At 47.3% G+C, this 24,312-nt stretch overlaps 1 protein-coding gene across 1 annotated transcript in view; it reads right to left on the reverse strand.

Annotated features, from left to right (window-relative positions):
- Positions 1 to 4,541: 4,541 nt before the first annotated feature.
- The window catches only part of RBM27 (RNA binding motif protein 27), a 107,334-nt gene continuing 87,563 nt past the window's right edge, over positions 4,542 to 24,312 (reverse strand). Inside the window, exons 16-21 of the mRNA XM_077265831.1 lie at positions 24,264 to 24,312; positions 23,934 to 24,038; positions 23,624 to 23,815; positions 16,102 to 16,188; positions 15,318 to 15,428; positions 4,542 to 4,756 (exon numbers count right to left, since the gene is read on the reverse strand). The exon at positions 24,264 to 24,312 is cut by the window's right edge and continues 107 nt beyond it. Coding sequence (XP_077121946.1) covers positions 4,673 to 4,756; positions 15,318 to 15,428; positions 16,102 to 16,188; positions 23,624 to 23,815; positions 23,934 to 24,038; positions 24,264 to 24,312 — 628 coding nt within the window. The 3' untranslated portion in view covers positions 4,542 to 4,672. The remainder of the gene's footprint in view (positions 4,757 to 15,317; positions 15,429 to 16,101; positions 16,189 to 23,623; positions 23,816 to 23,933; positions 24,039 to 24,263) is intronic.

Genomic DNA, 24,312 nt, shown 5'->3' on the forward strand with positions numbered 1-24,312 from the left:
GATCCTCTACATGAGTTCTCCCAGGTCCGTTTCACATAAGCATAATATGGGCTCATTTATTGCCCCTGTACTAGGACAACAAATCCTGGCCTGTACACATCATCGATCGCCATGATGCTGCTAGCTTATCTAGCTAGAACACTCGTGAAACAAGCCTGACCAAGAACTTATTTGCCCCGGTTCAACCCTGGACTGCGAAGAGCAAGGGATGAAGTCCCTTTTAAAGAAATGTCCTTTGTTTCTTAAGCTGGTGCATTCCAATATTTTCGGTCATCAGGAAAGATGCATACATACAAGATTAACAATAAAGTGGACATATTGCAAAGTTGTTCATCACTGCACATTTTTATACAATGTTGTCAAAGGGCATAAAACATACAAGAACCTCGAATTTGTAAAAGTGCATGTTTAGTCCAAACATGCAGAATACAGCCCACAAGTGTATCAGCAGCTGAGAAGACTTGATAAGAATCCTAAAAGAAAACCATTTCTACAGATGGGCGGATGGATTAGCAGGACTCCCAAATCTCTTACCTTCCAGGATCCACAGCACAGCTTTTGATTGGCCAGGGCAGGTGTAAGGTCACCATTGTGGAATGGCACACATATGACACCCCTAATCAAAGGCTGCATCGGGGGTCCCGAAGGTAAGAGACCCATAAGCCTCCCATCCAGCGTCCAGAGACTACTGATGGAGTCCTGCGATTCGATCTGCCCAGCTCTACTCATTTCAGAACCAGAGACATAAAAAGGTAAAGTTATCAAAATAGTAGAAAAGAAAAGTGAAGAAGTTGCCCGCAGCAGCCAAATTGGGGTTTTCATTTTTGAATGGGTCTGTGAAACACAAGAGCCGATCCCAAAGGCAAGTCCACTTTTCCATTACACTATTTTTGGAAAAATAAGTCTTGTGTACAAGCATTTTGTGTTGTCTTATAAAGCACAGGGCAGTGGTGACGTTTTCGGTGTTTTTTTTTTTTTCACAAAATGTAATATGTTTAAAAAAAAAACTGTACCAAAAACATTTTATTGACCATTTATGCATGTAGTGTTTGGTTAATTTTTTAAAGCAGTTTTAGCCCCTCTCCTGAAGAAAATAAAGCAACGGCACTGAAGACTTTTTCATACCGGTCCATCTCTTATGATTCACTTTTGGCTAAAGAAACTGAACCAAAAACTACATGTATACGTCTGGAACTAGGCTGCCACAGTACAGCTGCATGTGGGATCCCAATATTTAGATAATTATCTGTAATTAAGAAAAGGGTTTCCCAATATTTTATTTAGTTTTTCAAGAAAGGCTTTGACGAGATGCAAAATTAACATGTCCAAACCAGTTATTGGGAACTGAATTTTTCAATCTGACACTAAACCGTATGCCAGGGGTCCAAGTCCAGAACTAAATTCACAAACTATCATTTGTCTTCCACATAGCACTGTTATGTAATACAAAGTAAGACTAAAGGGGCTTAGAATTTGGGATTGGAACAGCTGCTCAGAAGTTTCCCCCGGTTAACTGAAAAATTACTTTTACATTACACAAAGTAAGAACCTGTAGTCATGTAAAAAGGTGATTTGTTTTATGTAAGGCACTCGAAATTGCAATAGTGGCAATCAAAATTAAATGGTGGTCTCTGTGCGTACACACATACATTCACACACTGCCCGTCTGTATAAAAAAGGTGAAGAAACCACTTTGTCCACACCACCGTGGAGTAGCATTTCAATGCTATCAATATAGGAACATACCATCAATCTCTAAATATTAATGTGCCGATTGCGTACAGGCAAGTCATCTTTAGGCCGCAGTCACACTACTGTATAACACGGCCGAGTGCTATGTGATAAAACATCGCTTAGCACTCAGCCCAGTGTCATGCTATGGGGTAGCTCAGAACTCAGATTAAGTTTCTCATGCCAATTCGGTATGAGAGAACAACTGTGGCAAGACTTCGCTCACTCACACCCTTACAAGTCTATGGGTGTGTGCGTTAAACTTTGGACTGCACTCAGATGTTACCTGAGTGCGGTGCTATTCCCACAGACACCGACGATGGAGAAATCACTTTCTCCATCTCCTCTGCAATTCTCTCATACGAAAGGATCAGTGCACTGACCCTCGGCTCACGCTTGCAGCAGAGCTGGATCCGAGGGTCATTAGCATCTCACATTGGATGCCAAACGCTAGTCTGTTTCCAGCCTTAAAGAGGTTCTCCGGGAATGTGATATTGAACTTCAGATATGTGATCAGTATCAGATCGGTGGGAGTCCAATATCGGGAACCTCCACCAATCAGCCGTTATTAGCTTTGGTAGTGCCTGGATGTAAATACAATAAACGGAGATGTACTGCACAGCTCCATTCAATATGTACTGGATGGTGCCAGGCATAGCTCCTATTCCTCTGTACTGGATGGTGCCGGGCATTGCCCCTATTCCTCTGTACTGGATGGTGCCGGGCATAGCTCCTATTCCTCTGTACTGGATGGTGACGGGCATTGCCCCTATTCCTCTGTACTGGATGGTGCCGGGCATAGCCCCTATTCCTTTGTACTGGATGGTGCCGGGCATAGCTCCTATTCCTCTGTACTGGATGGTGCCGGGCATAGCCCCTATTCCTCTGTACTGGATGGTGCCGGGCATACCTCCTATTCCTCTGTACTGGATAGTGCTGGGCATAGCTCCTATTCCTCCGTACTGGAAGATGCTGGGCATAGCTCCTATTCCTCTGTGCTGGACGGTGCCTGGCATAGCTCCTATTCCTCCTCTGCTGGAGCTATCAGTGGATTGGTGAAAATCTCACACCTAGCACCTCCACCAATGTGATATTGATGACTTATCTTAATCATGTCACATGTCCATAGAATCTTTTAAAGAAATGTGAAAAAACAAAACAAAAACTTTCAGATATTTCAGCACAGCTGCATTAAATAGACGGACCGTAACATAGCATTTTAGCATCACATCACCCTGAAAAACAATACAGCGAGGTGGTTTACCATAGGATCAAGAGACTGACTTGCTGGTATATCGTTTCAATAGTTTACAGTATAGGCTTCCAAACATTATACCGGAAACCAGGAGCTGTGTAAGTTTAGACTGGTATGAAAACTAGGATTATTTGTGACAAGGCTTTAGCTTGCTGTAGATGTGGACAAAGACAAGGACTTGCTGCCGACAGGCAATTATTTGGTTGGTCTCCTTTTCCTCTCTAGATTGTTGGTAGAAAAAAATAAAACTTTTTGGGCACCTATTTAATTTCTAACTTACTACACACAAAAGGAGAAAGTTATGTACAAAATTATACATCTTAAGAAAACATCTGTACATACTATATATAAATCTTTTGTCCCCCCCCCCCCCTTTCCTTTGCTTTTTATCATATATAAAGATTTCAAGACATCACCAGCAATGCCAATAAGGGCCTGGCAGTGACAGCAGTTTAGGAGAAACTCGCTTCTTACAATCAATAGGTTTTAATTGTGACAACTAGCGCAAAACAAAAAATTAAAAATAATAAAATAAAAAGGGGCAAGGCAGCCAATCATATCACAACTGAGCTTGGACCCAACTACACATTAGTGTGTACATTTCATTGCCTTCCAACACATACATTGCATTAGTGAAGGGAGGTGTTATAAGGCCATATTCTGCTGACTTTTGTATCAGCGGTCCTATCAAAAGTGAAGAGATCAGTCCTAGAGGCTCAATCTGGTCACCACCTATTGCCCTGTGTGTAGGGATCATTAGTGTGTAATGAATATAGGGTGGTCTTTTCAATAAAACCCCAGCCTTTAAGTTAATACTTCTCCCTTGTAAAAGGTTCCCTTGATGACAATGTACTTCCAAGAGGCAGATCAGCTTATATCACCCATACAATATGAACGCGGTCACCACTGAGAAACCTACACCAGAGACCCATTCCTTAGCTGATGAAGAACTGAGCAGGAGTTGGACCTGTGTTAGCCAGAACCTAGCGTAGAACTCAGAAACGTGTGCCGATTTAGTGTCAATAGTGGCAAAGAATCCTTGGGCAGATGGTACATACAAAACTACAGTTCGGATTAGCGTAAACTACACTCGGGATATGCTCTAGGAAATCTAATGGTTGGAGCTCATACAGCAATACAGAAAGCCAAGTTTGGCACAAGAAGTCAGGTTATTGATATCCATTTTAAAGCCTTAGATGCGATGATATGAGTGACCAAATTATAAAGCAGGTTAGTCTTGTAGGTTATTGCCCGAATCTTAAGTTTGCAGGAATTTGGCTGAAAAAGGATTGCACTTTACGGGAGGCAGGACATAAATGCCTAAGCTGCTGGGCATCTTCTTAAAGTGGGTAGACTTCTAGCAGTTTCATAAAACTATAACTTTAAAGACTTCCAAAAATATTTCTCACTCTACTCTCCATGTAGGACCATGTATATTAAAATAAAAAACAGAACGACAATAAACACAAACAGTCTCTAGCCTTTGGCTTTCATAGAAAAAGCATTTGATTCAATGATTTACACAATCAAGAGATATACTTCCTGTGACTAGGAGAAAATAATTGGCTCATTTGGGTTCACACTTTCTTCCTTCCTCATGTTACTATAGTAAAAATGTCAGTAAACACGTCTTAAAAAATTAACTTGTATGTACATTTCTCTGGGTTTTTTTTTTTTATGGTGCTTTCATCTTCTCCAGGAACGTGACTCATCTTCGTCTTCATCCTCATCATCATCTTCATGAAGAAATGTATCGGACGTCTCTGCTTCCTGGTGATGAAAAAAAAAGGGGTCATGGGAGGATGGGGGAGAAAGAGGAAAATAACAATTCGGTGCAAGACTGGAACTTTCTGCTTTGGTATAATTTTGAGCAGGTCTATTCTGAAAACAACGGACTATCATCTACTGTGACCCATAGGGTCCTTTCACACTGCGTTCTTCGCAATGTTCAGTGGCACAGTCGAGGCTTGCGTCCAACCTGCCTAAACCAGGATTCAGGCGTATACGCCAACTGGGCCATTGACTGTAATGGTGGAAGCGGAGTCAACGTGTACTCTGTTGTGCTTCATTTTCGGAAGTATACATCTACTGGACGCAGACACTCAGGCGCAGTTTACTATGTCTAGGTGTCTGCGTCCAGTAGGCGTATATGCCAAAAATGATGCTCAACAAATCTCATGTCGACTACACTCGAATCCCGTTTTGACTGTGATAGGGAAAAGGGGGAGGGGATGTGGGGCGTTTGGATGCAAGCCCCGATGGAACCAACGAACATATGACAAAGCACTGGGTGAAACCACCCTTACTGAAAATTAACTTATTTCCATCCAAGAGCATGCATAGAGCAGTTAGTCACTGCTCACAATATTGGGAGTGGCGGGTGTAAGCATGCTCCGAACTTGGACAGCGAGCTCAACAGAACGTCTGTGCAGAGCAAGCCGTCAATCAAAATGTCAGGCGTGCTTACAGTGGCCACTCAATATTAGGAGGTGTAACAGTGCGCACCCCCATGACTGATAGCAGGTGTATCCTGGGAGGATAGAAGTTCACTTTCTCCTGGAAGTCGTGAAATCAGTAAAGGGGGCAGCATCCCAAGATTAATTACCTGCAGACTAAACCTATATCTGCATGTAAATATTGTTTTCCTTGGTAACCGATTCCCTTTAACCCTTCCGGTGCTTAAGAAGAATGCAAAGCAGAATGAAAATTTGTGTTTTCCCAGATAATGTAGCTTTATTGCAAATTTGTTTGTTTTAGGAGAAAATGACCCCATAATTTGTTGTGCACTCTCTTCTGAGAACACAGATACTCCATACATTATTGGAAAGTAATGTTTGGGCACAAAGCAGAGCTCGCTAGTTGGCAGTTAAAATGAAAAATGACATTCCCTTTACAATATTGCTCTAGCCACAGATTTTTTAGCTTTCACAAGGGGGGTTGGGGGAATAGGTGAAAACTGAACCCACAGTGTGTAAGACAATTTCTCTTGAATATGCCAACAGGCAACATGTTGTAGGAAACTACTGTTCGGGCACATTACAAATCTCAGGCGGTAAGTAGAACCATTTTGGGGTGCAGATTTTACCGTAATGGTTTGTGGGTGCCATGTCACATCACCAGAGCCCCTGAGGTGTCGAAACAGAACTACTATTGGGCACACAAGGGCTCAGGAAGAGCGAGTGCTCTTTGCCTCTGGGTGTGCCCCTCAGGTTCCAGAACATCAGAAACACCCCTCAAATGACCCCATTTTGGAAATTACACCTCTCTGGGAATTCATGTACAGGTGTAGTGGACTTTTAGACTCCACGGCTGTTTTCCATAACTAAGTAATAAACAGCTGGTGTTGCAGTGTGAAAATTGCAAACATGCAAACTTTCTTCCCAGTACGTTGTACCAAACTTGTGCTTCTAGACACAAACATGCCCTAAAAGGTTCAGTGGGTTTTCCCACTGCAATGCCATAGATGTGAATGCCAAATTCTAATAATGGCACACTGCGAGACTTGGGGTTATGGCAGGACGAAATTACTTTCAGTGATAGCATTTTTCTTTACATGCGCTCTATTCTACTACATATTCTACATTTTGTGCAACAGTGTGATGAAAAAAGGAGATTTTTGTGTACTCACCGTAAAATCTTTTTCTCCGAGCCAATCATTGGGAGACACAGGACCATGGGTGTTATGCTGCTGCCACTAGGAGGACACTAAGTTAACACAGAAAGATTAACTTCTCCTCTGCAGTATACACCCCTTCACTGGCCAGGTTTCAACCAGTTCGGTAGTAAAGCAGTAGGAGTATTAAACGAAAGACAATAAAACTATGTCAAAACCAAAGTAGTAACAAGCCAAAAGGCTAACAGGGTGGGTGTGCTGTGTCCCCCAATGATTGGCTCGGAGAAAAAGATTTTACGGTGAGTACACAAAAATCTCCTTTTCTCCTACGCCTCATTGGGGGATACAGGACCATGGGACGTCCTAAAGCAGTCCCTGGGTGAGGAGCAACATAGCTGCTAATACCCCATGTACCGCTGGCTTACAGCTAAAGTACCGCCGATTGCAGAATGCACCTGCCAAGGGTGGCGTCTGCACTAGATAGAGAATGAATGTGGTAATGTTTCGTAAAAGTATGCAAGCTGGACCATGTCGCAGCCTTGCAGACCTGTTGTGCTGACGCCTGGTGCCAAATGGCCCAAGAGGCGCCCACCGACCGAGTAGAATGGGCCTTAACCCCTGCTGGGATAGGAACACCCTTGACACGATAGGATTCCGGAATAGCCGATCGAATCCATTTGGCTAGAGTAGCCTTGGAAGCAGGAGAACCCTTCCTTGGTCCCTCTGGAAGTACGAATAGGACATCCGACTTTAGGAAGGGAGCCGTCCGGGAGACGTACCGTCGAAGGGCCTTCACCACATCGAGAGTGTGCAGAGCTTTCTCAATGCGATTGACTGGTGCCTGACAGAACGAAGGCAGAATAATCTCCTTGTGAGGTGAAAAGAGGAAACGACATTGGGCAGAAAAGAAGGAGAAGTCCTCAAGACTGCCTTGTCCGGATGAAAAATCAGAAACGGAGGTCGGCAGGAAAGTGCCGCCAACTCCAAAAAACGTCTGATGGATGTATTAGCCACTAGGAAAACTACCTTCCAGGAAAGGAAGGTCAGAGAGACGTCCTGCAGTGGTTCGAAGGGGGACTCCAAGGACCAAATTAACATCCCATGGATCGAAAGGCATTTTGTAGGGAGGCACCACATGGGAAACTCCCTGAAAGAACGCCCTAACCGGTAATCTATTGGCAATTTTTCGTTGGAACAGGACCGACAGTGCAGACACCTGTCCCTTGAGAAAGCTAAGTGCGAGACCCGACTCTAGTCCTGATTGGAGAAATTCCAATATGGAAGGGATTGAAAATGCCAGAGGAGATCGTCCATGTGTGTCGCACCATGCGAAGAAGATTCGCCAGGTACGGTGGTAACTGCGCATGGACACGGGTTTCCTAGCCCTGATCATGGTGGAGGACACCTTGGGAGTGAAACCTGCTTGGCCTAAAATCCAGGACTCAACGGCCAGGCCGTCAAAGACAGGGTCCCTGAGTTCTGGTGGTAAATCGGGCCCTGTGAGAGAAGATCCCTGCGATCTGAAAAACGCCAGGGGACGTCGGCGACCAGCTGAACCAGTTCCGTGTACCATGCTCGGCGTGGCCAGTCCGGCGCCACAAGGATCACTGGTATCCCCTCTGCCCTGATCTTCCTGATAACCCTCGGTAGCAGGGGAAGAGGAAAAATGTACGGGAGGCGGAATTGACGCCACAGCAAAACCAAGGCATCTGCTCCGATGGCACGTGGGTCGAGAGATCGGGCAATGAACTGTGGGACCTTGTTGTTTAGCCTGGAGGCCATGAGGTCCACGTCCGGGGTCCCCCAGCGATGACAGATCTGTTGGAAAACTTCCGGGTGGAGTGACCACTCGCCCGAGGCGAGACCCTGGCGACTGAGGAAGTCCACCGCCCAATTCTCCACACCTGGTATGTGGATCGCCGAGATGGGCGAATGGTTTGTTTCGGCCCAACGGAGAATGTGGGACACCTCGAGCATGGCCGTCTTGCTGTGGGTTCCCCTTTGACGGCTGATGTACGCCACCGCTGTGGCATTGTCGGACTGGATTCTGATGGGGTGACCTGCAAGGAGATGGTGAAAACTGAGCAAAGCTAGTCTGATCGCTCGTATTTCCAAGATATTGATGGGGAGACGCGACTCTTGAGTGGACCAACGACGACCCTGTGCCTTGTGGTGTTTGAAAACTGCCCCCCAGCCCAGGAGGCTGGCATCGGTGGTCACCACCAGCCAACGCACTGGTAGGAAGGACTTTCCTTGGTTCAGGGAGGACTTCAGAGTCCACCACCTGAGGGTCTGTCTGACCTGTGGGGACAGACTGAAACAGCGGTCGAGAGAGGACGGGTTCCCGTTCCATGCCGACAGCAGCGCATGTTGTAGGGGACGGAGATTAAATTGCGCGAACAGAACCGCTTCCATGGCTGCTACCATCTGCCCGAAAATGCGCATGCTGAAATGAATGGAGTGGGAGACTGGACGGGAAAGACTCCGAGCTCCCCGCTGCAGGCTAAGGCCTTGTCTGGAGGGAGAATGACCAGACCGCGGAAAGTGTCCAGTGTCATTCCAAGAAAGGAGATCCGTTGAGCCAGGATCGGAAAGGATTTTTCGAAGTTAATCTTCCAACCCAGGCGAGAAAGAGTATCCACCGTGAGATCGACGGACTCTTCGCAGGCTGGGTATGATGGGCCTTTTATCAGTAGGTCGTCCAGGTACGGAAGTACCACCACTCCCCTAGAATGAAGAATGGCCATTGCAGCCGCCATGACCTTTGTGAAAACTCTGGGAGCGGTGGCGAGGCCGAAAGGAAACTGGAAGTGTTCCTCGCGAAATGCGAAGCGAAGGAACTGTTGATGAGGAAAAACTGGGATGTGGAGGTAAGCATCTTTGATGTCTATGGATGCTAGGAACTCTCCTTTTTTCATGGACGCGACTACAGAGCGGAGAGATTCCATTCTGAAGTGCCGAATTTTGACAAATTTGTTCAGAAGTTTTAGATCTAGAATCGGACGCAACGATCCGTCCTTTTTTGGGACCACGAATAGGTTCGAGTAAAACCCTTTGAATCTTTGGTCTTGGGGAACCGGAATGATGACTCCATCTTTTTGTAGTGCCCGTAAGGCCTGGAGAAAAGCTGTTGTCTTTAGTTTGGGAGGACACGACTGGAAAAAGCGTGTCCGGGGGGAGAATTCTATTTTGTATACGGAGGACACCAGTTCCCTGATCCATTCGTCGGAGACGACAGAGAGCCAGGCTTGACGGAACGAAAGTGGGCGAGCTCCTACTTTGTTGATGTCCTCCGGATGTTGCAACGAGTCATTGAGTGGAGGATCTAAAGCAGAGGTGTCAAACTGCATTCCTCGAGGGCCGCCAACAGGTCATGTTTTCAGGATTTCCTTGTATTGCACAGGTGATAATTTAATCATCTGCACAGAATGATTCCAGCACCTTGTGGAATGCTAAGGAAATCCTGAAAACATGATCTGTTGGCGGCCCTCGAGGAATGCAGTTTGACACCTCTGATCTAAAGGATCTGGATCCCTTAGACCTGTTTCCAGTTACATTTAGGTCTGTATGAGACCTGGGGGCCTCGGTCACCGCGCGTACCTCGTCCTTATGCGGGGGAGAAGGATGTAGATGACCAATTGGGATTGTTGCGAAAAGGCCGGAATCGAGATTGTTGTTGATACCGAAACGGCCAGGTAGGCTTTTGTTGGGGGTGAAATTTACTTTTCCCCCCCAATAGCATCCGAGATCATTAGGTCTAATTTTTCTCCAAATAGGCGACCAGCTTGGTAGGGTAGAGATGTCAATGAACGCTTGGAGGCAGAATCTGCTCGCCAGTCTCTGAGCCACAGGGCTCTTCTGATGGAAATTGCATTTGCGGCTGCCTGTGCAGCGCAATTGGCTGCGTCCATTGAGGCGTTAACTACGAAGTCCCCAGCTTGGGCTAACTGGTTAGCCATGTTGATAGCCTCTGGAAGGAAGATGACTATCTTGGATGGTCGTGGTAAGCACCTCAGCCCAAGCGACCATAGCCTTAGCCACCCAAGAAGCGGCGAAGGATGGAAAGAGGCTCCTGTGGCCTCGAAGACAGAGCGAGCCAGGTAGTCAATTTTGCGGTCAGAGGGGTTCTTGACTGAGGAACCGTCTGACAGAGATAGGATCGTTTTGGAAGCGAGATGCAATACTGCAGGATCCACTGAGGGAGACTGCAGCCAGTCCTTAATTAGTTACTGAGCAAAAGGGTATTTGGCCTCAACAGGCTTTTGCCCCATGAAGCGTTTATCAGGGCGGTCCCTGTGTTTTTGTACGATTTCTTCAAACTCCGGATGAGTGACAAATACTTTTTGGACACGTTTTGTCTTCTTAAAAGACACAGCGTGTTCCGGAGTGGATACGGATTCCTCGTCCACCTTTAGGGTCTTGTTGACCGCTTCGATGAGAGAATCTAGTGTCTCTTGGGAAGTCGAGGAATCCAGGACGTAAGAGTCCTCAGACTCCTATTCAGAGTCATTTAGGTTCTCCGGAGAAGGGGAACGAGAGACTAAGCTCGCGGATGCAGAAAAGCAAACACGCCCGTGGTCGGGGGGTGGGACATGGGTACGTTTCCTGGCACCCCGAGCCCTTAGTGACAGAGGACGCCCCCGGCTGGTGGACGGATCCGTACCGTCGCCAGAGTCCTCCGCGCTCTGACTTAAAGAGGGGCCCCGGAGGGAGTCAATTGCCTTGGCTAAGGAAGCCATAGATTATGACAGGGAAGTGGCCCACTCAGGGGGACTAGGCTCTGCAGGGTCAGCGGGAGGCGGCTGCACAGAGGCCGGGTCACAATCCGCACATAGTGGGATATTGTGAGCTTGGGGCAGGGCCATATTGCAAGTGGCACAGGAAGTGAAGAACACTGTGTGCTTCTTGTTAGTCTTTTTGGTCTCCTTAGGTTGAGACAGTGTTTTTAGAGGCAGGGGCAGGATCTGCGCTATGGTGCAGGGAAGGGGTTAAGCTTTCTTGATACAGCTTACCCATGGTCCTGTGCCTGTGTCCCCGGGGAGGAATTGTAGCCGCGGCGGTCCTGTCAGTCAGCGTGCCACCTTGGGGGTCTGTTATCCCCGCAGAGATGAAAGTAATATGGCCCCCGAGATTTGCAGGGGTGCCTCTCGTCCCAGACGAGAAGCGACGGTATGGGGGGTGGAGCTATGGCCGTGGGCGGAAATGCGGCCTAGTCCGGCTGAAAAGCCGGTGACTAAATTTTTGGGCCCTGCCGGCGATGTGCGGCGGCGGCCGCGACGGAACGCTGCTGACCCCCGGCACTTCTCCCAAGGGACCCGGACCGTACCTCTGCCGCAGATGGGAGCGTGGTATGTACTCACAGCTGGTATGGCCCTGGCCTCCTGTCACTGTGAAGGTGCTGATCCATGCACCTTAAACGCCATCCATTCTTCCTCTGTCCCCCAAGGGGGGCTTTAGTCTTGGGGCTGTGTGACGCCATGGTTGGTGTGGGCCTTGTCTCAGGTACTGCAGGATCCACTGTGTCGGGCCCCGGAGAGGAACATGAGAGCCGGGCTCTATGTGCTCGCCGTCTTGCAGGGGTGGAGATCAGCCATAAAGGAACTGTCGCCCCAGTAAAATTAGGCGTGCCCCAGACGTCGCAGGAGGGACGGGAAGATATACTCGCCTGTTGATGGTTCGGGGGAGAGTGGACCCTATAAAAAGGAATCCGTCGCCCCCTTCACTCCATTAAATAAAAAATACAAATTTACAGGAAAATTAAAATAAGTTGGGGTCTGAAAACAGACCCAAGTGCCTCCTACAGACACTAAGCAAGAACTGGTTGAATCCTGGCCAGTGAAGGGGTGTATACTGCAGAGGAGGAGTTAATCTTTCTGTGTTAACTTAAGGCCCTGTCACACAGAGCGACGCTGCAGCGATACAGACAACGATGCTGATCGCTGCAGCGTCGCTGTTTTGTCGCTGTGTGGTCGCTGGGGAGCTGTCACACAGACCGCTCTCCAGCGACCAACGATGCCGAGGTCCCCGGGTAACCAGGGTAAACATCGGGTTGCTAAGCGCAGGGCCGCGCTTAGTAACCCGATGTTTACCCTGGTTACCAGTGTAAAATGTAAAAAAACAAACAGTACATACTCACCTTCGCGTCCCCCGGCGTCCGCTTCCTGCACGGACTGAGCGCCGGCCCTAACAGCAGAGCGGTGACGTCACCGCTGTGCTGTACTTTCACTTTCCGGCCGGCAGTCAGTCCGTGCAGGAAGCGGACGGCAAGGGACCTGACGGACACCGGAATGTGAGTATGTACGGTTTGTTTTTTTTTACATTTACGATGGTAACCAGGGTAAACATCGGGTTACTAAGCGCGGCCCTGCGCTTAGTAACCCGATGTTTACCCTTGTTACCAGTGAAGACATCGCTGAATCCGTGTCACACACACCGATTCAGCGATGTCAGCGGGACCTAAACGACCAAAAAAAGGTCCAGGCCATTCCGACACGACCAGCGATCTCACAGCAGGGGCCTGGTCGCTGCTACGTGTCAAACATAACGAGATCGCTACTGAGGTCGCTGTTGCGTCACAAAACTTGTGACTCAGCAGCGATCTCGCTAGCGATCTCGCTATGTGAGACGGGGCCTTTAGTGTCCTCCTAGTGGCAGCAGCATAACACCCATGGTCCTGTGTCCCCCAATTAGGCATAGGAGAAAAGGGGTATTCCCATCTTTAAGATCCTACCCCAATATGTAGTAGGAATAATATTATTAGCAAATTCCTCAGATCAGAAATGGAGTATAGTTCTTCCGATTCGCTATGTCGCTTACCACATGTGCAGGCCATTGCAGTAGCTTAGGAATCCATGGTTATGACTACTCATTACTGTTAGTTGTTAGTGGTCGTTACCGCAATGCCCTGCACCTGGGTTTAGGGACATAGTGATTCAGAAAAACATTTCTAATCCGAGGTATTTGCTAATATTATTAATACTCTTACTACATATTGGGTTAGGATCTTGAAAACAGGAATACCCTTTAACCCCTTCATAACTGGAGCTTTTTTCGGTTTTGCGCTTTCATTTTTCACTCCCCTTCTTCCCACATCCATAACTTTTTTATTTTTCCGTCAATATGGCCATATGAGGGCTTATTTTTTGCGGGATCAGTTGTACTTTTGAACGACATCATTGGTTTTTGCATGCCGTGTACTCAAAAACGGGAAAAAAATTCAGAGTGCGGTGAATTTTGAAAAAAAAGTGCAATACCACACTTGTTTTTTGTTTGGTTCACTAAATGCTAAAACTGACCTGCCATTAGGATTCTCCAGGTCATTTTGAGTTCACAGACCCCAAACATTTCTAGGTTCTTTTTCATCTAAGTGGTGGAAAAAAAATTCTAAACTTTGCTTAAAAAATTATTTTTTTAAAAATTGCGTCATATTCCGATACCCGCAGCGTCAACATTTTTTGTGATCTTGGGTCAGGTGAAGGCTTCCTTTTTGTTTGCCAAGCTCACGTTTTTAATGATACCATTTTGATGCAGATACGTTCTTTTTGATCGCCCGTTATTGTATTTTAATGCAATGTCGCAGCGACCAAAAAAAAACAAAACACGTACTTCTGGAGTTTCGATTTTTTTTCTCGCTACGCCATTTAGAGATCAGGTTAATTTTTTTTTATTGATAGATCGGGCAATTCTGAAGGCGGCAATACCAAATATGTGTAGGCTTGATTTTTTTTATTGTTTTATTTTGAATGGGGTGAAAGGGTGGGGGGATATTTAAACTTTTATTAATTTTTTTTTTTTCATATTAATTACATTTTTTTTTCTTTACTTTTGGCATGTTTCAATAGCCTCCATAGGAGGCTAGAAGCTGCCACAACTTGATCGGCTCAGCTACATAGAGGCGATGTTCAGTTCGCCTCTATGTAGCAGAGATACTGCATTGCAATGAGCGCCGACCACATAGTGGCGCTCATAGCAATCCGGCATCAACAACCATAGAGGTCTCAAGGAGACCTCTGGTTGTTATGCTGATGAACCCTGATCACGTTACAGGGGTCAGCAGTGCACGTATTTCCGGCAGAGTTTGACAGCGGCATTTAACTAGTTAATAGGCGCAGGTGGATCGTGATTCCGCCCACACCTCTTGCGGGCACATGCCAGCGGTTCAAAACAGCTGATATGTCCCGGCTTTGATGCGGGCTCACCGCCGGAGCCCACATCAAAGCGGGGGTACTGCCATTGGACATACTATCCTGTCCAATGGCAGTAAGGAGTTAAGTTGATATGTGGGAACACGTTTCAAACAAAACATTAGTCATGAGTGAGTATGCTCGTTACTCGGGTTTTCCGAGCACGCTCGGGTGGTCTCCCGAGTATTTTGGCGTGCTCGGAGATTTAGTTTTCGTCCCCGCAGCTGCATGATTTGTGGCTGCTAGGCAGCCTGAATACATGTGTGAATTCCCTAACAAACAGGCAATGACTGCATGTGTTCAGGCTGTCTAGCAGTCACAAATCATGCAGCGGCGGCTACCAAAACTAAATCTCCGAGCACGCCAAAATACTCGGAGACTACCTGAACGTGCTCAGGGGAAACCCAATTAACAAGCATACTCACTCATCATTACAAAACATACTACTACGCCTTATGTCGGGAACTGGTTAATTAACACAAGAATGAAAAGGGCTTCTCTAAATCACACTTTAAAGGGCTGGACTTTGTCATACCTCTTCCTTTGGCACCTCCTCTTCAACCTCAGTGGACATAGAGGGCGTTTTCGGTTTGTGCCAGCATACTATAAGCTTTCGACCCTTGAACTTTGAACCTTGATTAGCAGCCTAGTAAAAGAAAAAAATTAAGTCATCCCTTCAAAAATAAAATATCATTAAAAAGAAGGAATGCTGCCAAGGACTACAATACAGGCTTTGTCTCTGCCTCAGCACTTGATACTGTTGGACCCCTTATCTACAGGAGAAACCAATCGAACCGATGCTCAGCAGGTTACTGTGGCTTCACTAACTTCCTGGCCATCAGCGGTTATTACTGGGGAAGCCAGCTTTGGCCATTTACATCCTCAATACTTGTATACAGTTATAACCATAATTACACTATAGCTAGTAATTATTTGCTAAATATTACGATGACGAGTACAGCATGGAAAATATATAGAAACATGTCCTCGTGGTTACTATCCAACGCTCGCAGGAGAAAAAGAGGGCTCAGGACAGGCTGGATCTGTGCTAAAAATTAGAGAAGATAAAATAGTGCCCTCTAGTGGTTTAAAGTGAATTTGCATATTATTATCACTTTACCACTACTTTTCTTTTATATTGCACTTAACTTCTGATTTATTAGTGCTGCAGTCAATTTACAGGCTGTTTTCCCTTCAGGAACTATATGGTCAAAGTGCTACACACCTATTACTCTGTACTGCGCTGACTTAGAAGGAGAACACTACCGCATTTGGGACAATTTGGGGAGAAAAAAGGATTCTTAGATCTTCTTACTTACATTTTCTGCTTCTTGCCTTGTCTTGAATGTTAAAATGACAGTTGGGGGAAACTCCTCTTCCTTTAATTCATCAAGTTCACCAAATTTCTGAAAAATACACACAAAAAGCGATGAAAAAGGCCAAAATGCACACACAAAGCGATGAAAGTCCAGTGTGTCTTTTGCAAATTGGATGAACCAATCAGTTGGAAAAGACTTGAGATCAGCAATTCAGCCGTCAGTCTTAATCCCTACACCACGAGTGAAAATGGGGAAGGTTTATTAAATTGGTGCACCCTTTAAGTTTTTACTCCCTTTCTTTGAAGAGACATACATTTTTAATTTCTCATTCACAGATATTTGGGGCTTTTTTTTTTTTTATTTAAATCAAGACAACTTGTTGTTTTACACAGCACAATTAATTTTACCATTCACTGTACTGGAAAACAAGAGAAATTCCAAGTGCAGCAAAATTTCACAAACTATCCAAAATCGCTCTTTGGGTTTTGTTTTTACAGCGTTCATTGTAACGATGACCTGGCACCATGATTCTCCAGATCCATACAACTACAGGGATAACAAAATTGCGTATTATTTACTTTAAGTGATGAAAAAAGTTGGATATTCTAAGAAAATAATTTCCACTTGTGAAGCCATTTTCCGAGACTTTAAACATTTTTCATATTTCTGTCGATGCAAGTGCTTGTTTTATTATGTGGCAGCTAGTGTTCATATTGACAGCTTTTTGGGGTACATACGATTTGTTAATTTCTTTATATCAAATACTTTTTATAGTACTGTGACTGCCAAAAGAGGGATTTTTGTGTACTCACCGTAAAATCCTTTTCTCCGAGCCAATCATTGGGGGACACAGACCGTGGGTGTTATGCTGCTTGCCACTAGGAGGACACTAAGTGATACTAAGAAAGTTAGCTCCTCCCCTGCAGTATACACCCTCCTGCTGGCTCCCAGCTAAACAGTTCGGTGCAAAAAGCAGTAGGAGATCAGTAACAACATATTAGCTTACAGCATGTCATATTATATATGAGAGTATAGCATATCAGATTATAAAAACAAGCATAAGCCAATACCAGAGTGGGAGCTGTGTCCCCCAATAATTGGCTCGGAGAAAAGGATTTTACGGTGAGTACACAAAAATCCCTCTTTCTCCTTCGCCTCATTGGGGGACACAGACCGTGGGACGTCCCAAAGCAGTCCCTGGGTGGGGACAACATCAGATCAGGCCCTGTGTAACCGCTACTTACAAGTGCGCCACCGCGGCCTGCAGAGTCCGCCTGCCCAGACTCACATCTGTGGAAGTCTGGGAATTATAATGCTTGAAGAATGCATGCGGACTGGACGAATCCGCAAGCTTGCAGGCGTGTCTTGTCGACGCCTGGTGCCTAGAACCCACGATAGACAGGGAGATAGAGGTCAGCCTAACACGGAAGGACTCCTGGATGGTGAAAGGAATACACCAGGCTAAATGGCCGATGAAGACGGCTAAACCCTTCCTGTAAACGTCAGGAAGCCTTCCCCTTACCGTCAGGAAGCCCAAGATACAGTGTCCAACCTTTGGAAGGACGCCATCCTCGAGACATACCTACTCAGAGCACTCGCTTCGTCCGGAATATGGGGAACTCATTCCATTTTGTGGACTGGTGCTGAAAGAGATGAGGGAAGAACTATGCCCTCATAACAGTGGTAATACAATACCACCTTGGTAACAAGGGACGGGGAAGGCCTGAGGACGACCTTGCCTTGAAGGAAATAAGGGAACAAAAAGTCTGAAAAGGACCCGTTAGCACCGAAGACTCGTCAGGATGAGGATATCGCCGAGAAAAAAGGGGCGACCTTCCCTAATAGAATAGATCCCAATGATCTAACGGTATGCGATAGGGAAGAACTACAAGTGAAAACTTCCTGCGAGGTGGTCCCTACTTGCAGTTTTGTTGCAGAAAGGCAGAAAAGCTACCAGCTCCGCAAGCAAACAAACTGACGTGGTCAGTGCGGATTTTCGAGGATCACTGGGGCCCTTTCTGCTTCTGAAAAGCTGTCGGAAGTAGTGAACGGGGAGTTGTGGAAACTGGTACCGCGGAAGAACCAGAGCATGCAGTGCGATGGCTCTTGGATCTCGAGGCCGAACGACAAACTCGAGTACACAGGCGATCAGTCAGGACGCCATCCAAACTACAACTGGAGAGCTCCAGTGAAGGCAGGTCTGATGGAAGACTTCCGGGTGAAGTTCCCACTCACTTGAGGCGAAACCCTGACGGCTGAATATGTTCGCAGCCCAGAGTTATACTCCTGGGATATGTACTGCCGAGATCACCGAGTGATAGATCTCGGCCCATGTGAGAATGTGAGGTACCTCGGCCATGGTGCCTGAACGTGGGTACCTGCTAGATGATTGACGTATGGCACAGCCATGGCATTGTCCAATTGAATTCAGATGGGTTGACCCGCCATAAGGCAGTGGACCTACTGTAGGACTACCTTTCGGATCTCCAGAGCAATGATCGGGAGAAAAGGACTGGCATTGGAAGCTACTAGTAACCATTGAACTGGGAGAAAAGCCCTGGATGAAGAAGGAGCTCAGAGACTATCGTCTGAAAGTCTGCTTGACTCGCTGAAAACTAACGGAGTGAAGGAAACTGCTTCCATTGTCGTCTCCATTTTTTCCTCAGAACCCTCCCAGCAAATCGAATGAAATGAGGGGATGAGTGAGCAAGTGCGCGAGCTCCCTGTTGAAGGACCATGACCTTGTCTGGAGGGAGATATACCACCCTTCTGGAAGAGTACCGGATCATCCTCAAAAAGGATATCTGCTGGGATGGAAATGAGAAGTTGTCTAAGTCTAGCCACCAGCCCAGGTGAGAGGGTATCGCAAGTGATATAGACGACTTAGCGTAGTCCTGCAAGGGCAGGTAAACAGTCGGCCAAACAGGGCAGGACGACCACGCCTCTAGGTGCAAGAGGAACATGACAGCCGCCATGACCCTTGCGAACACTCTGGGTGCGGTAGCAAGGCCGAAGGACAACACTCTGGGTGCGGTAGCAAGGCCGAAGGACAAGGTCGTGACTTAAATGCTGTTCACGAATGGAAAAGCGACGGAATTTTTGAAGAGGGTAAGCATCCCGAATGTCGATGGATGCCAGAAACTGCACCTTTTTCTGTTGAAGTAATGGCTGAGCGGAGGAACTCCATTCGAAGAAGAAGAACCTTGTGAAAGGTTGTTAGAAGTTTGAGGTCCGGGATCGGTCCTACTTCTCGTTCCCCTTTTAGGAACCAAGATCCCTTAGATCTAGACTGTCCCGGACAACCCTTTCACTGTTGGTCGGGGCTGTAGGAACGTACGATCCTTCGTTAGTCTCCCGCTCAAAAGATTTGATTGACCAGCTGTACTGTCTTCAGGAAAGGGTTACTGGTGTGAATCAAAGTAGTTAAGGTCTCCAGGCAAGAGACCGTTGCTCTAGCAATCCATGTGGCGGCTAGGGAGGGTAGAGGGCTGGACCCGTAGCCGCAAAACGGAACAAACCAGATTTGCTATTTGACAGATCGTGGCATTTTTAATTGATGACACATCGGGCAGGGATACTGGTAGGTAAACCACAGGAGATTGTACCCGGTTAATCTGCCAAGTGGCAGAATGCGCGGCTGCTTCCAGCAGGTCATTGCAGAGTTAAAAATTAGGAACCCTCGATCCACCATCCTCTTAACAGGGAAGTGGAGAGGGAACATCCGCCTTCTTGCATCTTCTGTTAAATAGTGGTGATGCAGAGCGGGGTGCTCAGACGCCCGGAAAGGGTGCCTCTGTACATCCACAGAGTTCAGGTCTCCGGGTGGACAGGACAGGTTGTCTGGCGTTAGGCCTGGATGCAGAAGAGGATACCTGGAGGCGACACTCCGTGTGCCCGTCTGTTGATGATGTGGGGAGATCGGCGCCCTTTAAAGGGCCTGTCGCCCTTAAAAATCAGACCAGGCATGGAGCCCCACGTAGAGGCTTCTGTCCAGTGAATCGCATATCCGGACTGGATGACAAATGCTCTACGAGGGAGTTTAGTCTCCGTATGAGGGACACTGTAGTCTAGAGCAGGACCGGAGTCCTCGTCAATGTACAGAGATTGGATGATGATATAAATAGGCGAGTCATCCTTTACTGAAACTCTGGCAAGTCCAGGTCCAAGGCAATATCCGATCCGTGTTCAGAGTCTTGTTGTCAGCAAATCCTTGGAGAGAGATCATGAAATGAGAACTTCCGTTTTGTAGATGCCTGTACGTTTCTGGAATACTCGCGGCCCCTGCTAGCCGACGGATCCCATGTAGGAGAGGGACCATGTATATCGGTCCTGCGAGCACTCCGAGCCACGGAGGGATCACGGAGGGATTCAATTTCTTGGTCAGAAACACCATGGGTTGCGGCAGTGACGAAGTCCACTGAGGGAACTAGTTACACTGGGATAAACTGGGATCAGCGGCAGAGGGCTCCTCATTTATGACCAGCTTCGGATTGGTCATGTGCCTTTAAGACCAGGGAATACTGGTCGTGTGCCTTTAAGACCAGGGAATACTGGTCGTGTGCCTTTAAGACCAGGGAATACTGGTCGTGTGCCTTTAAGACCAGGGAATACTGGTCGTGTGCCTTTAAGACCAGGGAATACTGGTCGTGTGCCTTTAAGACCAGGGAATACTGGTCGTGTGCCTTTAAGACCAGGGAATACTGGTCGTGTGCCTTTAAGACCAGGGAATACTGGTCGTGTGCCTTTAAGACCAGGGAATACTGGTCGTGTGCCTTTAAGACCAGGGAATACTGGTCGTGTGCCTTTAAGACCAGGGAATACTGGTCGTGTGCCTTTAAGACCAGGGAATACTGGTCGTGTGCCTTTAAGACCAGGGAATACTGGTCGTGTGCCTTTAAGACCAGGGAATACTGGTCGTGTGCCTTTAAGACCAGGGAATACTGGTCGTGTGCCTTTAAGACCAGGGAATACTGGTCGTGTGCCTTTAAGACCAGGGAATACTGGTCGTGTGCCTTTAAGACCAGGGAATACTGGTCGTGTGCCTTTAAGACCAGGGAATACTGGTCGTGTGCCTTTAAGACCAGGGAATACTGGTCGTGTGCCTTTAAGACCAGGGAATACTGGTCGTGTGCCTTTAAGACCGGGAATACTGGTCGTGTGCCTTTAAGACCAGGGAATACTGGTCATGTGCCTTTAAGACCAGGGAGTACTGGTCACGTGCCTTTAAGACCAGGAATACTGGTCATGCGGGTTTAGGTCAAATCTCGCAGCGAGCGAGAAGCGCCAATTCAGGGGGCGGAGCCACAGGCACGACGTGGGCGGAGCCTCGAGACTTCCATGAATAGGCCCAAGCCGGGGCCTAAATTTCTGCAGCTGGCGCCAGCGTAGAAGTGAGGGGCATTGCTCGAGAAAATTGAGCACTTCCGTGCCAGGCGAAAAACGGCAGGAAAAAAGGCAGAGCTGCCCACAGTGCGCTTCCGGGGTGCGGCCTACACATCGGCCGAAGCCGGGGGCTAAATTTTGTAGCCGGCTGGAGTGTTACCTCAGGGAGGTGGGCCACAGGGAAGCCTGAGACTGCCTGTGAATATCCCGCTGCAGAAGCCCATCGCTGGCAGGATCCACTCACCAACGGTGCGCGTCCCGGCATGGAGCCGCCGCGGATGTCGGGTACTGCAGCGTGGACGGTGCAGGGATAGAGGGATACACCTCAATCCATCATCCCTTTTGTTAGGGAGGTGGAAAGGAACCGTCCGCCTCCTTGTGCCATCCGCTTTCACAGTGGTGGGACAGTGGGGGCTGCTCGGACGCCATAGAGAGGGGCCTCTGTACATCCACGGAGTTCAGCCCTCGGGTGGACAGGGCCAATTGTCTGGCATCGGGACCGTGAAGGCACCGTCGCCCCTGAAGTGAGCTGGGCGGGGCTCCGGCGGTTGGCGGGGATTTCAACTGCGGCCTAGTCCGGCTGAAAAAGCCGGGGACTAAATTTATGGAGCCTGCCGGTGGAGCACGTCGGCGGGCCGCGACGTAGCGCCGAATGATTGCCGCTGGCGTACCGGCCAGCGGCACCTCTCCCCAGGGACCAGGACCGCACCTTCCACGCAGGCAGCGTGAGGAAGGAAACTACTCACCACCACCGAGCAGAGATGCAGCCTCTATTGCGAGGGAATAAGCTCAATCGATCCTCCCTTGGCCGGGGGATGGAGAGTCTCTGTCCATCTTCATATGTGCCTGCCGCAGGGGACTTATGGCTGTGCCTGCCGCAGGGGACTTACGGCTACTGTGGGGACTACATGACGCCAACAGGTGAGGGCTTAATTGCGGAGGAGCCCGGGAGATGCACATAAGAGGTATACTCTATGTGCTCGCCATCTTACAGGGGGGAGATCGGGACCGTATAGGAACCGTCGCCCTAGCGTAGATTAGGCGTGCCCCAGTCGTCGCAGGAAAGGTACGGGGAGGTATACTCGTCGTGCTTGCCTGTTGATGGTTCGGGGGAGAGCAGACCCTAGAAAGGAATCCGTCGCCCCCTTCACTCCGTTAATTAAAAAATAAAAATTTACAGAAAATAAAAATAAAAAATGTTGGGGTCTGAAAACAGACCCAAGTGCCTCCTACAGACACTAAGCAAGAACTGGTTAGCTGGGAGCCAGCAGGAGGGTGTATACTGCAGGGGAGGAGCTAACTTTCTTTGTATCACTTAGTGTCCTCCTAGTGGCAAGCACGGTCTGTGTCCCCCAATGAGGCGAAGGAGAAAAAACATGAAATTCTGGTGTTTCAATTCTTTTCAATTAATTGTGTTTAGTTTATATTGTGACTGGACTTTTACAAACGTACTGATAAAAAACAAAATGTCCTTTTTAATTGGGGGGGTAAAAAAGTGGAGATTTAATTTTTTTTAGTACACATTAAAGAAGTAAATAGGAATAATAAAATAAAAAAAAACAAATATAAATATCGCAGTATATTAAGTGAAAAGGTAGATCACCTCAGGTTGAGCTTTATAGGAAGACCAAACTGCCAGCATTGGGGGTCTTTAGCAGGCCTCCGGCGGCCATGACAACCTATCGCTGTTGGCTTAGCCAGAAGAAGCTAGTGATGACTGCGTGAACCAGCAATTATGCCATTTAAATGCCGCCAGAAATTGCTAAGGACATTTAAGTTGTTAATCTATACAGATCAGTATGCACTCCGACTGCTGTAGTTACAGGCAGAAGCCAGCTATTTATTTTTGCTAGTATCTGTCTGGTATGGTGCATGCTCAGCTTCTGAGCCCGCTCCATTTACGGGAACCAGAAAGTACATAGGTTTGTTTTATATCAGGTAGAGGTTAAATAGAGTCATCACATCTCCAATGGCGTATATTCTAGTAAGTCTGCAGGGCCCCTGGTAACCCCTTCCACTTAAGAAGATGGTCAGGGAATTGGGGAAAAGAAAAATAACAAAAGTTTGGAACTTCGGGACTTGACAATTGTGGCACATGGCCCTTCATAAAATGTTTCCCCCTATCTTCATGTTTACTTACAGCAAAATGTTGTAACAACTCTTCTTTTTCTTTCTCATAAAAGCCCGCAATAGATATTGTTTTGGGACGATGGTCGACAACCATGTGACTAAGTGAGCCCCTTCCCCTTCCTCCACGTCCACGTCCTCTGCCCCTGCTCTGCATCGTCATACTCTTCCCCCGTCCTGCAGGTAAGATGCCCAATCGAGCAGCCTTCAATATATGAAAAACATTCAGGTTAGATTTGTAAACACAAGTCATATCTAGTGAAAATATAAGTGACGCTACAAAAATAATAAATGTACATAATTCTGACATAACACTGCCCTACCTCAACTTGTAGCTGGTTGAGCTTTTTCCTTAGTTCTGTTGTATCTTCTCCAGAGGACAGTCGCTTGTGGAAATCCATCTCGGCATCCAAAAGCTCTTTCTGTGCCTGCAGGAAGGGAAAGATCAGTACTTTACAAGAGACACACACATCACAGTTCCTGCTGAGATAGGGCATGGTAAGTAAGATTTATATGTATGCATCACTGCCATGACAGCGGGATGAAGGTTACCATGTCAGCCAGAGGCACACTGAAGGCTCCACTTAGGGGACCGTCACTTGTCCATATTGAAGGAAGGCAAGAAAACCTGCCACACATTCTGTATACATTACCTCAATCTTAGACTTGACTTTAGATGGAGCAGATAAGGTCTTCAACTCA

The sequence above is a fragment of the Ranitomeya variabilis genome, chromosome 5 (assembly GCF_051348905.1).
Source record: "Ranitomeya variabilis isolate aRanVar5 chromosome 5, aRanVar5.hap1, whole genome shotgun sequence".
Classification (NCBI taxonomy): Eukaryota; Metazoa; Chordata; class Amphibia; order Anura; family Dendrobatidae; genus Ranitomeya; species Ranitomeya variabilis.